The following is a 15,733-nucleotide window of genomic DNA, read 5'->3' on the forward strand; positions in this document are numbered from 1 at the left end:
CATCCTCCTGGAGGGTCCTATTTCCCTACTTCTGTGAACTCCCTGTTTATTTCCTCTGCTCATTTTCTATTGGGGTGCCAGTCTTCTCATTGAACCGAAGGAGTTTCTTTGTTATTCTAATATTATTTCATTAACAGGTTTAGTTGTTGCAAATATCTTCTTCCCCCAAATGTTATCTGCCTGTTAACAATGTCCATACATTTACTGAACTGAAAACGTTAATGCTGTATCATCAAATGAATCATGGTTTCATTTTTTAAGGTTTTAAGAAATACTTTGCTAATATTGTCACAAAGATGCATTATGCTTTATTAATTTTATTTATCTTATGTTGGTCACTAATCCATCTTAGGTTCTTCTTTATAAATAGTATTGTGTAAGAACTCAATTTTATTTTTCTCCATACGGTGAATCAGTTTTCCCACAATGTCTACTAAAACAGTCTATACTTAACTGATCAATTTATAAGAACAGTTTATCTTAAGTTCTGAACTGAGTTTTCTATATTGTCCCAGTGGTCTACTTGGATGTTCCTGGACCAGTATCCTACGATTCCATGATTACTGGGGTGTTTTATTAAATTATAATGTGGGGCAGGGCAAGTTCCTTTTCTTTCTCTAAGTTAACTTGGATATTCATGGAAACATTTATCAAAATAAATCTGTAAAGTTCTCCCCCACACCCAAACTATTAATACAATAAGCAAAAGAAACATATCTAGTGCCCTACATATAATAAGTAATCAAAAAATATCTGTTGGTTAAGAAGCTCTCAAATGATACAAACACAAGAAAGGCTAGTATGCCAAAAACAAATTAGTAATGTTAAAAGCTACTGACAAATTGCAACAATAAACTAAATAAATGAAGATGAAATATAATAACGGTAACTGTAAGTCGAAACACTTATGTTTGAAAAGTTCAATGGCAATAAAAATAAATGAAAGGATCTGAACTTATCCACTGCTTTCATGCAAAAGGGCTCTGTGCTCTGCTTAGTCACTCAGTTGTGTCCGACTTTTTGCGACCCCATGGACTGTAGCCTGCCAGGCTCCTCTGTCCGTGGGATTCTCCAGGCAAGAATACTGGAGTTTGTTGCCATGCCCTCCTCCAGGGGGTCTTTTCAATCTAGGGATAGAACCCAGGTCTCCTCCTGCACTGCATGCAGATTTTTTACCATCTGAGCCACCAGGGAAGCTTTAGATGACTATAAATCCAAAATGAACTAATATTGTGATGTAGTTTCTTCAAAATTAAAGAACTCAGGTTGCATGTATTTAAATAGCCAGTATAAGGCAGGTAACCTTCCCACCATCTATTACACAGGTCATTTCAAATTCTGGAGTACTCTGTTCAATTTGAAAAAAACTTAAGACCCTAACAGATGAAACACAACCAGAAGAAGATTATTCTGACCGAACCTCACATAATATAAATAAAAATAAATCAAAGTAAAGACTCTTAGTCTGGAAATAGGAAGGAGTCAAAGGAAATTAGAGAAGTCTTCAGTTATTTTGACAGACTGTCTGTCATGTGAAAACCTGAGTATCTTCCTTGTATGGGAGGACAGAAATCAGACAAATAGTTGGAAAATATAAGGAGCAGTATTTTGGAACAAAAATTTCCAACATTTTCTAACCACCAGAGTTATTCACAAGTGGTTTACACTATCTCATAAAGTACCTGAGTTCATCCTTGCTAGAACTGTTCAAGGAGCAGTTATGTAAGGGAAGATACCAACTAGAAGATTGAAATGAATAATGTCTGCAATCCCCTCTAACAGTAAAATTTAATTAAGAGAATATCAAATATGAAATTGCAGATTTTATCACAGTATAAGATAAAGAGACTCCTTTAAGAGTACTTATACCAAAAATTGATTTGAACTCAAGACTTCAGAGTCTTTACAGAATGGTATTAGAATTATAGACACATTGAACAATTTTAACTTTAACCTCTCATTAATACAATGTAATTAAATGATATATTTGACTTTTAAAGTAATTTTATTATTCAACTTAACAAACTGAAAAATCCAGGGACTGCAACTTTTCGCTTTTTATCTCAACTGATCTAGTGGCAAAGGGTAGTTTATCAGAATGTCCATCAGGAAGGGATGTAAAACTAGAGGAAAAGCTCTCCAAAATACTAATTTATCTAGTCAGCTAGAGCAGCAAAAGTACTCACTGAATTATGAATAAAATCTGAACTGAGAAATGGCCAATTTGAAAAATCTTTATAATATGTGGTAACATAACTACTGGAGAAAAAATAAGCAGACAAGAGGTTTAAGTCTCATTCTGCCACTAAATTGTTAGGAAATTCACTTGGCCTCTCTAAATTTAGTTCCTTTATCAATAAAACTGAGGTTAATAGTCTTGGACTGTTACAAGGATGATGTGGGATATCAGTAAAAGTACCTTGGGTGAAAAAAGTAAATATGAATGGTACTATTTTTATATAAAAATTTAAGCATAATTATCTCAAAAACATGCTTCAAGAATTATACTGATATACTGAACTCTTCCAAACAACTAACAGATACATTATAATGTACCAGCATCAAATACTGTAAATAATACAAAGAATGAATGCTGGTAATTAACAGAAACTGTGAATGGAATTTTCTCCACAGTATAGTTGGGGAGCATTAGCCTTTTATTATAACAATGCGGGGGGGGGGGGGGGGGGGGCGGAGTCTCTTGTTCAAATGTAGAAATTTCAGAACAATATTTTAAGTGTGTATTGTTAAGCCAACTTCTTAGCTTACAATAAAAAGTAAAGCTACAATAACCAAAATACATAAAATATTTTAACTTCTAAAACAGCATGCAGGAAAGAAAATCTAAATAATTGGGAATAAGAACTTCTAACCACTTTTCAGTGGCTTCCTTTTAGTAATAATCTTAGTCTGAAGAAGGAAGAATTCTTGCAAAAAATAATATGATGCATTTCTGAGGAACCTCAGGATACAATTTTTAAATTCTGAAGAATATCTGGCAATCACTACAAAAATGGAACCTACCTGAGTACATTAGGTCTTACAGAGGGCTACAGCCTACCTTCCCACTCTTACCTCAACCACCACTTCCTACATTCTGGTACCAAGTCTTTTGATTCCATCATGCTCTGGTGCACAGACTGTAAAGTAAAATTTAATATTGGTTTCAGTAAGTTCCACTTTATCACCTGACTCATACAACAGAAAAATGGTAGGAGAGGGAAATTTTAATATAAAAAGGAGGAGAGGAAATTATTTTCCTTTCCTGTTAATTGTTACTATAAACTCACAGACACCCATCTTCATTCATCTCATTTTTAAGTACCTCTTAATTTTCTACTCCCTAAAGGTAGAATGGGAAATACTACATTAGTCTTTAGGAGAAGGCATGAAATAATATATTCCTCTAAAGTGACTTTTCACCTTAATTTAGTATTCCCAGCTAATAAATTAATCTGTGACTATAGCACAGACAGAATAAAGGAAAATGGCTGAAGTATGTGCTGTGCTGAGTCACTCAGTCGTGTCCGACTTTGTGACCCCATGGACTGTAGCCCTAGGCTCTCTGTCCATGAGGAGTCTATACGCAAGAATACTGGAGAAGGTATAACAATACTGCTAAGATATATAACAAGATGCTAAAAACACCCAGTGGTTTATAAAACACAATGAAAACAGCTGACAAGCTCTCCTAGTATCCTTTCAACTTCTAATTTAACTTCATACCTCTGTGCTAAGTAGCAGAGAGGGTAGCCAATAAATACTTTTGTGTCAAGATAAAGTTTAAAGATGCAGAGTAGAGTTATACTTCAGGTCAAATTTTTAATACTTTACAAAATTCATAGTACATCAGAGCATTTCACCATAAACTATCTTCACTGCCAGTTCACATGGGTATGAATTATTTCAAAACCTTATATAACCACAGTAGTTAATCTATAAACACTTCTAGTATTCACAAACGACTGATAGACTAGATTGAGTAATAGATTTTAAACTCAAGGTGGCTTACACTAACCATTCTCCTCTAGAACACTCTCCTTCAGACCACCATTGACTTCTTCAGACACAGTCTCTTTTCAGTCTCTATATTCCTGGCTTCTTTGAGCATCTGCAACTGTGATCTATCCTTGAAAATCATGATACTTGACTTACTTTCTCTGAAACACCTTCTACTTTGTCCTGGTTTTCCTACCTTTCCAATCTCCTAAGTGTCTTCATTGACAAACCTGAGTCTTATCCCAGGAATCTATTCTCAGTCTTCTTATCTTGATTCTATGCACTCTCCCTAGCTTTTAACTATCACCTCTTCCCTGGTGGCTCAGTGGTAAAGAATCTGCCTGCAGTGCAGGAGATGTGAGCTCGACCCCTGGGTTGGGAAGATCCCCTGGAGAAGGAAATGGCAAGCCACCAGAGTATTCTCACCTGGGAAATCCCATGGACAGAGGAACCTAGTTGGCTATAGTCCATGGGGTGGCAAAAAGTTGGACACAAATTAGTGACTAAACAGCTGCAGCAGCAGCATAAAATATTAAACAGATCAGCAAAGAGGACAGCATAGGGAATTATAAGCATTATCTTTTAATAACTATAATGAAGTATAACTGCAAAAAATACTGACTCACTAAGCTATACACCTGAAACTAATGTTATAAATCAACTATACTTCAAATTTAAAAAAGCAAGTACTAGAGGTGCTGGGGGTATGCTGGAGTATGAGAAAAAATCGTTACAAGTATTTATATTTAATTTTCATCTAACAATTACTAATCAAGATGGACTAATATTCATGAATAGAGATTGACACTGGTGCCCTCACTTAGTCCACATGAGATGGTCAGGTGTAACAACACATGTAGGTACACAAGAAATCCTAAGGGAATAATGGGATTTCTGTAATGTGAGTTAACAGTGAAACTCTCACTCATTCATTCATTTTCAGCAAGCTGTAACTTTTTTCTGTTCAAGTGTGTAGCACATATTCTATCAGGTTTCTGGTACAGAAATCAGAACATTTCAAATTACTATAGTCTTAGTTTATTTCAAATATTGTTTCCCACCTTTAATTTTTTGATAGTTACACAAAGTTAGAACAGTAGTATAATTTTTTAATAATTAAAAAATTAATTTCTGTATATAAATATATATATATTTATTTATTGCTGAATGAGTGTGTAAAGTCACTCAGTCGTGGCCGACTCTTTGAGACCCCATGGACTGTTGCCCATCAGGCTCCTCTGTCCATGGGAATATGGCTCTCTACTCTTTCTGAATTCACAAGCCTTAGCATGGACTTAAGATCCTTCATAACCTATTCCCTGGCCAACTTTTCAGACTCTATCGACTCTATTTATACTGGCCAATTTCTGTTACATAAACATGTCATACCTTTACTCATGTTCCCTATATGGAATATTCTTTCCCCTGCTCCACCAGGTAACTATTCAGCTCAGATAGCATGTCATCTACTCTATCTCCATAACCAAAATTGGGAATCAGTACTCCACACATCTCACAGAACTTGTCACTCTACACAGACTATAAAACCCTTGGCAGGAATCGTGTCTTATTTATCTTGTTATCCCCAGAGCTTAGCACAGTGCCTGACACAAAACAGACGCACAATAAATTAAACAGTTAAGAAAACATAGGCAAGATTTAAAAAACGATCTTTAAGGTTTTAAAAGTTACTGTAGATTTAGAATTATAGTTCTAGTCAGATCCATAAATGTTGAAATCTAGTACCAATAGCATCCTTAACTGGTACAATAATATAGCACATTCAGATAACTGCTTTAAATTAACTCAGTCTAAGAAAAAAAAAAGGAGCAGGCTAGAAGTAAACAATCAAGGCACACCCTACAATGGAATACTATACAGCTGTTATTGTAATTTGAATCTACACAAATGGACAGATGTTAAAAATAAACCCTACCTACAGTCCCTATGTTTAGGCATATCTTTATTTACAACAGTATCTTTGAAAAATACCTTTAAATTTCAAATATATTGTAGGAATATCAACCAAAAGATTAGTGAGTAATTTATTTAGATGCTACTTTAAAAGAACTTTGAGATTTGAAATATTCACCATCTATTAGCTTTCTTATCTTACAAGTGACTAACGACTAACAAGGCAAATAAAACTTGCTTTTTAAAAATTATATATTTTGTATGGTAAAGTTTCCCCAAGACAGCTGAACATGCAGAACTAAACCATTTAATTTTCACTGGCAGTGTTTTTTGGGGTTTGTCTTCTAAATCATTTTAATCAGAAGTATACCCCTCAAAACACATCAAAAGAACAGCTGACAAAAGAAAAAATAACTAGACTTCATCAAAATAAAAAATGTGTTTCAAAGAAAGTGAAAATGCAAAAGGAATATAGCCAATATTTTATATAATAACTTTATATGGAGTATAATCTATTAAATGTCAAATCATTATGTTGTACATTTGAAACTAATATAGTATTGTAAATCAACTATATCTCAATTGCAAGAAAAAAGAAAAAATTTTAAAAGGAAGTAAAAAAGGCACGGTGCAGAAAAGGAGAAAACTTTTGCAAATCATCTTATCTGATAAGGTATAAAGAACTCCTATAGCTTAGTAACAAAAAAGGCAAATGATTTAATTTTAAAATGGGCAAAAGACTTGGACAGACATTTCTCTGAAAATATGCAAATAGCCAGTAAGTACACAAAAAGATGCTCAACATCATTAGCCATCAGGGAAATGCAAATCAAAGTAACAATGTGATACTACTCAACACTTACTAAGATAGCTAGTGAAAAAGACAGATAACAAATGTTAATGAGGATGTAGAGAAACTGGAATCACCACACACTGCTATCAGGAATGTAAAATGATGCATCCACTTTGGAAGATTCTGGCAGTTCCTCAAAAGATTAAACACTGAGTTGCTATTTGATTCCACTCTTGGGTATACACTCAAGAGAAATGAAAACATGAATGTGAATAGCAACATAAATCTTAAGAGCCAAAAAGTGCAAACAAGTCACACATCCATCAACAAGTGAACAGAAACACAAAATATCCATACAATGGAATCTTATTAAGTAATAAAAAGTAATGAAATACTAATAGATACTACAACATTAAGGGACTTCCCTGGTGACTCAGACTGTAAAGAATCTGCCTGCAATGCAGGTAGACACAGATTCAGTCCCTGGGTTAGGAAGATCCCTGGAGAAGGAAGTGGCTACCCCACTCCAGTATTCTTGCCTGGAGAATCCCATGGACAGAGCAGACTAGTGGACTACAGTCTGTGGGGTTGCATCGAGTCGGACACAACTGAGCGACTCACACTTTTACTTCTTTCTGTTACAACATTATGTGAAAACATGTGAAATGAAAGAGGTCGGTCACACAAAAGGCCACATTCTGTATGATTCCATTTATATTGAAATGTCCAGAAAAGGCAAATCTACAGAGCCAGAAAGTAGGCTAGTGTTGGGCAGGGATGCAGGGAGGGAGGGATGCAGAGAGGGAGGAAATGGGGAGTGCTGCTAATGAGATTTCTTTGGCAGAGGACAAAATGTTCTAAAGTATGACTGGGGTGATGGTTGTACAATATCACTGTAAACATACTAAATAACACTGAATTGTACATTTTAAATGAGTGAACTGTGTACTATGTGAATTGGATATCAATGAAGTTGCTATTTAAAAAAAGAATGTCCCTTTCTTGGAACACTACCCTAGTATAACACTGTCAATAATATTCCAAATAACAAAAGAGAGTTTCTTCAAACACTCTGACTTGTGATGATTTCTACATAAAAGCCAAAATCGTTTCAAAATAGATTTATTTTTTCCTTCTAAAATTCAACCATCAGAATTATATTACCTCTGTATGCAATATGCACAAATATTCAGCACTATGTCATTAATCGTAATAGAATAGTAACAGGTAAAGAATCCGCCTGCAATGCAGGAGACATAGGAGACACAGGTTCAATTCCTGGGTCAGGAAGATCCTGTGGAGAAGGAAATGGCAACCCATTCCACTATTCTTGCCTGAAAAATCCCACGGACAGATGAGCCTGACAGGCTACAGTCCAAAGGGTGGCAAAGAGTCACAACTGACACGACTGACTGAGTAAGCACAATCATCCTAATATAATGACTGTAAGATAATGTTTAATTTATGAAAGAAAATTAAATCAAAAATTTGATCACTCTATTACCATTTCCTGATTCCTTCAATCTTTATACAAGTAGATCTTGCATTTGTAATCATGCTACATATACAATTTTCACATCTATTTCACTATTTAGCAGCTTTGAATAAGCACGTTGACAGCTTACTGAGGATTTACCCTGATACATTTAGTAGTTGCACGAATGAGCATAAAAATCCCAGGCTACAGAGTTTACACTCTAGGTCATAATACTTCTAAAAATTAACTTTTAGTTATTAATACCATTCACTTGTAAAAAAGCACCTAGAAACATCTGAAACCTGCTTTACTCTTTTAACTAATGATGATTTTAAAATCAAATCATTAAATAGGGAAAAAAAAACCACATAGATACACACTCCGGAAAACAAGTGAGAAAAGGACAAAAAAAGCAACAGAAAGAAAATCTAAGGTAGAAAAATTGACTCACAAGATGATTCACAAGCATTTCCTGCATATTTTGTCCAAGAAAACTCTTCTGACTAAAGTGGAAACTTGCTTGGCTGCAATACCTCATTCTACTAGTATGATTAATGTCATAGTTCCAAATATTTGAGCATGTGGCATATGGACAAGAGAAACCTCGTATGTGTTGATTTAAATACTGCTACATTTTGGCCCATAACTATTTAGTTAATATTGAAAAGGAATTGTAAGGTTCTATTGAGTTTCCAACTTTTGGAATTCTAGTTTTTGAAGTGTAAGAACTAAACCAATTTAGGAAGCCCATCAACAATTTTAAATGACTAGTTGTATGTAATACTGCAAAAAGTGAAGACAAGAACTAATCTCCTGAAGAAAACAAAAGGAATAAGTTTCGTGGATGTTGACATAAAATTAAGTCAATATTATTAGCAAAGTATAAAGTTGGTTAATGCCAATTTTAGAGTCCCAAAGAAATCCTCTAGCTCCTGTAAAAACTCAAATAAAAGGTACATGATAAAAAAATTTCCATTTGGAAACATCTTAATTACAGATCCTTTACTTCTACTGACAAATAACATAAGAAGACAAAGCAACATAAAGATGAAATGCAATTAGGGATGTCAACAGGGCCCTAAGTTAAAAACAGAATGTACCACACTAATTTATTATATATATGTTCCTCTCAAATTTAACCAACATGTTGAAACTCTGTGGTACACAACTTCATATACACACATATAACATGTGATTATTCCTTTACCAAAAAAAGGTAAGAAAAGCAACAAATCTAATACAAATAATTTTGGTCTTTTATACCCAACATTACTGCTACTGCCTCAGTCTGAGAGACTCATCTGAAATATTAAAAAAAAAACCCTTAACTGACATACCTCTAAGTCCCAAGCCTCCAACTCCTATCATTCCCTCAATTCCAACCCATTTTGTCTTCAAGTGATTTTGTTGTTCTAACACTGTTGTTGTTGTTCAGTCACATAGTCATGTCCGACTCTTTGCTACCCCATGGACTGCAGCATGCCAGGCCTCTCTGTCCCTCACCATCTCCTGAAGTTTGCCCAAATTCATGTCCATTGCATTGGTGATGCCATCCAGCCATCTCATCCTATGATGCCCTCTTGTCCTTCTGCCCTTAATCTTTCCCAGCATCAGGGACTTTTCCAATGAGTCAGCTGTTTGCATCAAATGATCAAAATACTGCAGTTTAAGCTACAGCATCAGTCCTTCCGAGGAGTATTCAGGGGTGATGTCCCTTAAAATTGACTGGTTTGATCTCCTTGCTGTCCAAGAGTCTCAGGAGTCTTCTCCAGTACCACAGTTTGAATGAAGGTGCTCTGCCTTCTTTACGGTCCAACTCTCACAACCGTATGTGACCACTGGGAAGACTATAGCCTAGACTATACGGACCTCTGTTGGCAGAGTAACGTCTCTGCTTTTCAACACACCGTCTAGGTTTGTCATAGCTTTCCTGCCAAGAAGCAATCATCTTCTGATTTCATGGCTGCAGTCACCATCCGCAGTGATTTCAGAGCCCAGGATGAGGAAATCTGTTACTGCTTCCACCTTTTCCCCTTCTATTTGCCATGAAGTGATGGGGCCGGATGCCATGATCTTAGTTTTTTTAATATTTAGTTTTAAGCCGGCTGTTTCACTTTCTTCCTTTACCCTCATCAAGACGCTCTTTAGTTCCTCATAGCTTGCTGCCATTAGAGTGGTATCATCCAAATATCTAAGGCTGTCGATGTTTCTCCCGCTATCTTGATTCCAGCTTGGATGAGTTCATCCAGCCGGGCATTTTTCATGATGTGCTTGGTGTACAGGTTAAACAAACAGGGTGACAGCAGACAACCCTGTCCATACAGGGTTCTAACTGTTGCTTCTTGACCCACAAATAGATTTCTCAGGAGACAGGTAAGATGGTCTGGTATTTCCACCTCTTTAAGAGCTTTCCACAGTTTATTATGATCCACACAGTCAAAGCCTTTGGCATAGTCAACGAAACAGAGGCAAATTTTTTTGGAATTCCCTAGCTTTCTCCATAATCCAGCAAACGTTGGCAATTTGATCTCTGTTTCTAACATTATAATTATATAATTTTCCTATTCAATAAATAACATATAAGAATTCTCCACTATATATTGCTATATTTAAGGACAATTCTTTCAGGCAGGGCAAGCTGGAGAGGCGATAATAAGAAATTCAGCTAAGAAATATCTGCCTTAGACATTCTATCAGTTAAGAGATTTCTTTAGATTAATAAATGCCCTTAAAAAATGTAAACATCTACCAGAAAGGTCAGGATTATCCTTTGTTCAAATTTACACATTAACACCCTAGTTTTGAGAAACAAGAAAAAGGGAATTTGAGAGTGCAGCATGAGATGGGTAATCCCTGTAAGCACAAAGACAGACAAAAGAAAAGGATACTATGATAAAGACTAACCTGCATATTCTAGGAGAGAGGATAGGGTACTGAACATCCATATCTAGGCATACGAAGCCCTTTGTAATGTCCAGTTCTCTTTCCTGTGTCTCACCAATACACTCATCCCCTCTTAGTTTTATAGGCATTTTGTTCATTTTAATAAGTATTTACTCTGTGCCAATCACTGAGCTAAGATCAGATGATGATACAGATGATGATAAAGAGTATAACTTCTCATGAAGAGGTTATGCTGAGAGAAGAAGGTAGCAACAAATATTGTACTAAAAATATTATAACAAAAGTGCATACCAATCAAGTACTACAAGGTCATAGTAGAATGAGCTGGCCTTTCGGCTGGAACCGCCACCCTCCAGCATTTTCTGAAAATGACCAACACGAAGGGAGAGAGGAGGGGTACTCGCTGTATGTTCTCTAGGCCTTTTAGGAAACATGGAGTTGCTCCTGTGGCCACATACATCATGCACATCAACAAGAGAGGTGATGTTGTAGATAACAAGGTGAGGGCACCATTCTTGACAAGGAATGCCCCATAAATGTTACGGTGGCAAAACTGGAAGAGTCTACAGTGTTACCTAGCATGCTGATGGCATCCGTGTAAACAAACAAGTTAAGGGCAAGGTTCTTGCCAAGAGAATTAATGTGCACATGGAGCACATTAAGCAGTCTAAGAGCCAAGACAGCTTCCTGAAATGTGTAAAGGAAAATGATTAGAAAAAGAAGGGAGCCAAAAAGAAAAGTATTTGGGTTCAGCTGAAGCACCAGCTTGCTCCACCCAGAGACGCACACTCTGTGAGAACCAGTGGGAAGGAGCCTGAACTGCTGAGCCCATTCTCCATGAATTCGTGTCACAATGGCTATAAAGAAAATAAAAGACCTGGACTGTATGTTTCTCCTAAGTAGAACTGTTGTGTCCCTTTTCCCAAAGAAATATTTAAAGCACCTTTTAATGATGTCCAAATTCAGTGGGTGATGTCTTTATTCTTCAAATCTAACGGGTTTTCTTCCTGAAAGATGTGAGGGAATTTGTTGTGCAATATACTCCATCGATTAATAAACTGCCAGTTATTATTTATTTTAAACAGTGAACTACCATCTGACTATGGAGTTCAAAAGGTTCGTCTTGAAAAATAATAGAAGTTTGCCAGATAGATAAAGGCAGAGAGAGGATTCCAGGTAGGAGTCGCAGAATATGAAAAAAGATGAAGGTTAGAGCCAAACTAAGAAGGGCATACTATACTAAACTTGGGATGCTATTCTGTAGGCAATAGGCAGCTGAACACATTTAAAAGTAGGGGAGTGAAATCATCAGATTTCTTACTTAAAAGGATAACTATGCCAAAAGTGTAGATATGTTAGGAGAATGCAGAGAGAAAGAGATGTTAGGGCAGACAAGGTCATTACAATAGTCTAGGCAACAAATAAGGGTCTGAAACCAAGGTGGCAGTAATACGGATAGAGGGGGCCAGATTAGGGAATAGTTTCTGAAAAAGAAGCAATGGGACATGATCACCAATAGGAGGAAAAGGAAGTTCTAGTTTGGGAATTTAGGTAGAGAAAAAGAATATAGCAACATGAGCAGAGTGTGGGGAGGAGGATTCAGAGAATAAGTTGTTTGAAGTCCTTTATAGATAGTAAGGTGTCAGTCCAAAGCTCAGGAAAGAGGCAGAGGCTACAGCAAGATTAGGTAATCATCTAGTCATAAATGGCAAGTACTGTAGTAACTGACTAGAACCTCCCCTTTGAGCCTGGCTTAGGTCAATACACCTGGTTCTCCTCAACTGCCATACCTTTGTTGTTGTTCAGTCGCTAAGTCATGTCCGACTCTTTGCGACCCCATGGACTGCAGCACGCCAGGCTTCCCTGTCCTTCACTATCTCCTGGAGTTTGTATCTTTGTTACTGCTGCCTTATCTTAAAAACAAAACAAAAAGTGCTTTCTTTACTACAGCTATCTGCAATTCTACCAACTCTTTAGATTAATTCAATTCCTTCCCTTCTTGCTTTACAAATTTTTCTTAACAACTATCAAGTCAGGATTCTGGAGTTCTGGTCTCACATTTGCTACTAGTAAGCATTGTTGAATAAGCCTCTCAACCTTTCTGGATTTCAGCTATAAAAAAGGTATGGAGGAAAAAAAGGTATCAGATTAGTTGATACCTTAGGTTTCTCTACTTGTAATACTCTACAACTTGCCTCCTGACTTCAGAAAGAACTCTGCTATTACATTAATTATAACCCTCATATGATAGGGGTTTTCTGTTACATGTTATTACAGAGATTCTTAGTACTAATTTATTTCATATTTCTTATGGATCTTATCTCACAGGAGGGGGCATGAAGAGGGTGGTACAAATTGAGAGAGTAGCACTGACATATGTACACTACTCAGACAGCTAGTGGGAAGCTGCTGAACAGCCCAGGGAGCTCAGCTCAGCGCTCTGTGATGACCTGGAGGGAGTGGGAGGGAGGTTCAAGAGGGAGGGAGTCTATGTATACTTATAGGTGATTCATGCTATTGTACAGCAGAAACTAACACAACATTGTAAAGCAAGTATACTCCAATTAAAAAAACCTCCTTTGTGGTGTACATCATGTCATAAATTCCTTTCATGTTTCCTGTATTACCTAAACCATATCCACATTCATAGTATTTGGAGGGAGTGAGAGAAGCTTATTAACAGCACACTGCAAATCTTTATATATCATATATACTTGTTCCTACATAAGAGTAGGGAACAGTTAGAGGAGTTGAGGATGGGAAGGCATAAATTTATGACAATCACCATTGTCTCAAAGGGAGTATTACAGAAGGGGTAAATAAGTTCAAGGTAGGTGGGAAGAGAAAAGAAAAGCACCGATAGATATTACTTAATAGCAAAGGAAAAAAGATTCAGTCTGATTTTAAGAGCACGTAACAATGAGTTGGACCTTTTCTATTATCACAGAGAAAACATATAAGGTTACTATAACAGAAAAATTTCAAGACTATTTGTAGATTTCCCCCATATCACACCTCTGACGTACAGTCAATTTCAAAGAAAATTACCATGTGTTCTTGGTTAAACCGTTAGACATTAAACACTGCTATTTAGACGTACAAGATAAACATAATTTCTAAAGCAAAGACAAAAATCAACAGCAAAAGATCTCTGTGACTTCTTGATTCTTACCTGTTCACTCTCCTAGGACACTTGTCTGGTTTAATATCTACCTCATAGAGGTAGACATCAATCTTTGGAATTTCAACTTGAAAACAGTTAGCCAGCAATTTAATGGGTTTGCCCATGGTGCCATAGCCAGGTCTTCTGGGCACCATGAGTAGGGGCTGGGCCCCAACGGGTCCTGCCAGGGAAGGGGAAAAAAAGAGAGACAGAAACACTGTTACAAGCTGCGTTTGATAATCTTGTCAACCAGAGTAGGTTAGAATTTTAAGTACGGCTGATAATGACTAAAGCCCAGTGCTGAAAAATGATGTCAATTCTAAGACCCCTTTCTTTCACTCCAATTTACTTTCTTCATTAAAACATACAGAGAAAAAAAACGGGGTACCTCTGAAAAACTGTTTTAGAAGGGGTGGAAAAAACAATCCCACAAACCCAGGTGAGCATAAGCAAACCACAAATCCACAAACCACTCGTATCCAAAGAGTGTGTGACCAACAGCATAATAATCTTATAGAAGGGTAAGAGCAAATGAACAAAATAAACAAACAAAAAAAAGATCAACAAAGCACAAAATCAATTACTTGAAAAGATAAAGTGATAAATTCCAGACAACACAAACTTTTACAACATGAGAAAAAAGGTTGAAGTAACCAATATAAATGGAAAAAATGTATTACCACAAATACCAAAGACATTACAAACACTTAATAAATTTGAAAGTTTGATCAATTAGACAAAGTCCTAGAAAAAAACAGCTTACTGGTACACAAAAGCAGATAAAATCTGAAAAACTGTTGATAAAATGTAAAATGGCACAGCTGCTTTGGAAAACAGTAGAGTGGTTCCTCAAAACATTAAAAGCAGAATTATCATATGATCCAATAGATCTATTATCTACTTCTGGGTATAACCCCAAAAGAACTGAAAGTGGGCTATTGATAATTATATACCTATGCTCATAGCAGTACTATTCACAATAAACAAAGTAAGTGTGCGTTAATCACTCAGTCATGTCCAACTCTTTGCGGCCCCATGGACTGTAGCCTGCGAAGCTCCTCTGTCCATGGGATTCACCAGGCAAGAATATTGGAGTTACCATTTCTTACTCCAAAGGATCTTCTTGGCTCAGGGATTGAACTGGCCTCTCTTGAACTGGCAGACAGGTTCTTTACCACTAGAGCCACCAGGGAAGCCCCTAACCACTTGCTCTTTGTTACACAGTAATAGCCCTTAAGGAGAAGAAAATGGCACCCCACTCCAGTACTCTTGCCTGGAAAATCTCATGGACAGAGGAGCCTGGTGGGCTGTAGTCCATGGGGTCGCTAAGAGTCGGACACGACTGAGTGGCTTCACTTTCACTTTTCACTTTCATGCATTGGAGAAGGAAATGGCAACTCACTCCAGTGTTCTTGCCTGGAGAATCCCAGGGATGGGGGAGCCTGGTGGGCTGCCATCTCTGGGGTCGCACAGAGTCGGACAC

At 36.8% G+C, this 15,733-nt stretch overlaps 1 protein-coding gene and 1 pseudogene across 2 annotated transcripts in view; one reads left to right on the forward strand and one right to left on the reverse strand.

The window, feature by feature from the left end:
• Window positions 1–15,733, reverse strand: part of AGO3 (argonaute RISC catalytic component 3) — a 119,235-nt gene that overhangs the window by 78,217 nt on the left and 25,285 nt on the right. Inside the window, exons 1-2 of one of the 2 annotated variants that reach the window (XM_055586411.1) lie at window positions 14,260–14,398; window positions 3,076–3,140 (exon numbers count right to left, since the gene is read on the reverse strand). In XM_055586411.1, the coding sequence (XP_055442386.1) occupies window positions 3,076–3,125 (50 nt within the window). In that variant the 5' untranslated portion in view covers window positions 3,126–3,140; window positions 14,260–14,398. Of the gene's footprint in view, window positions 1–3,075; window positions 3,141–14,259; window positions 14,432–15,733 lie in introns of those variants that run through there. The other variant, XM_055586410.1, reaches the window with a different exon arrangement.
• On the forward strand, window positions 11,453–11,990 carry LOC129655839 (60S ribosomal protein L21-like; annotated as a pseudogene).

The sequence above is a fragment of the Bubalus kerabau genome, chromosome 6 (genome assembly GCF_029407905.1).
Source record: "Bubalus kerabau isolate K-KA32 ecotype Philippines breed swamp buffalo chromosome 6, PCC_UOA_SB_1v2, whole genome shotgun sequence".
NCBI classification, from domain to species: Eukaryota; Metazoa; Chordata; class Mammalia; order Artiodactyla; family Bovidae; genus Bubalus; species Bubalus kerabau.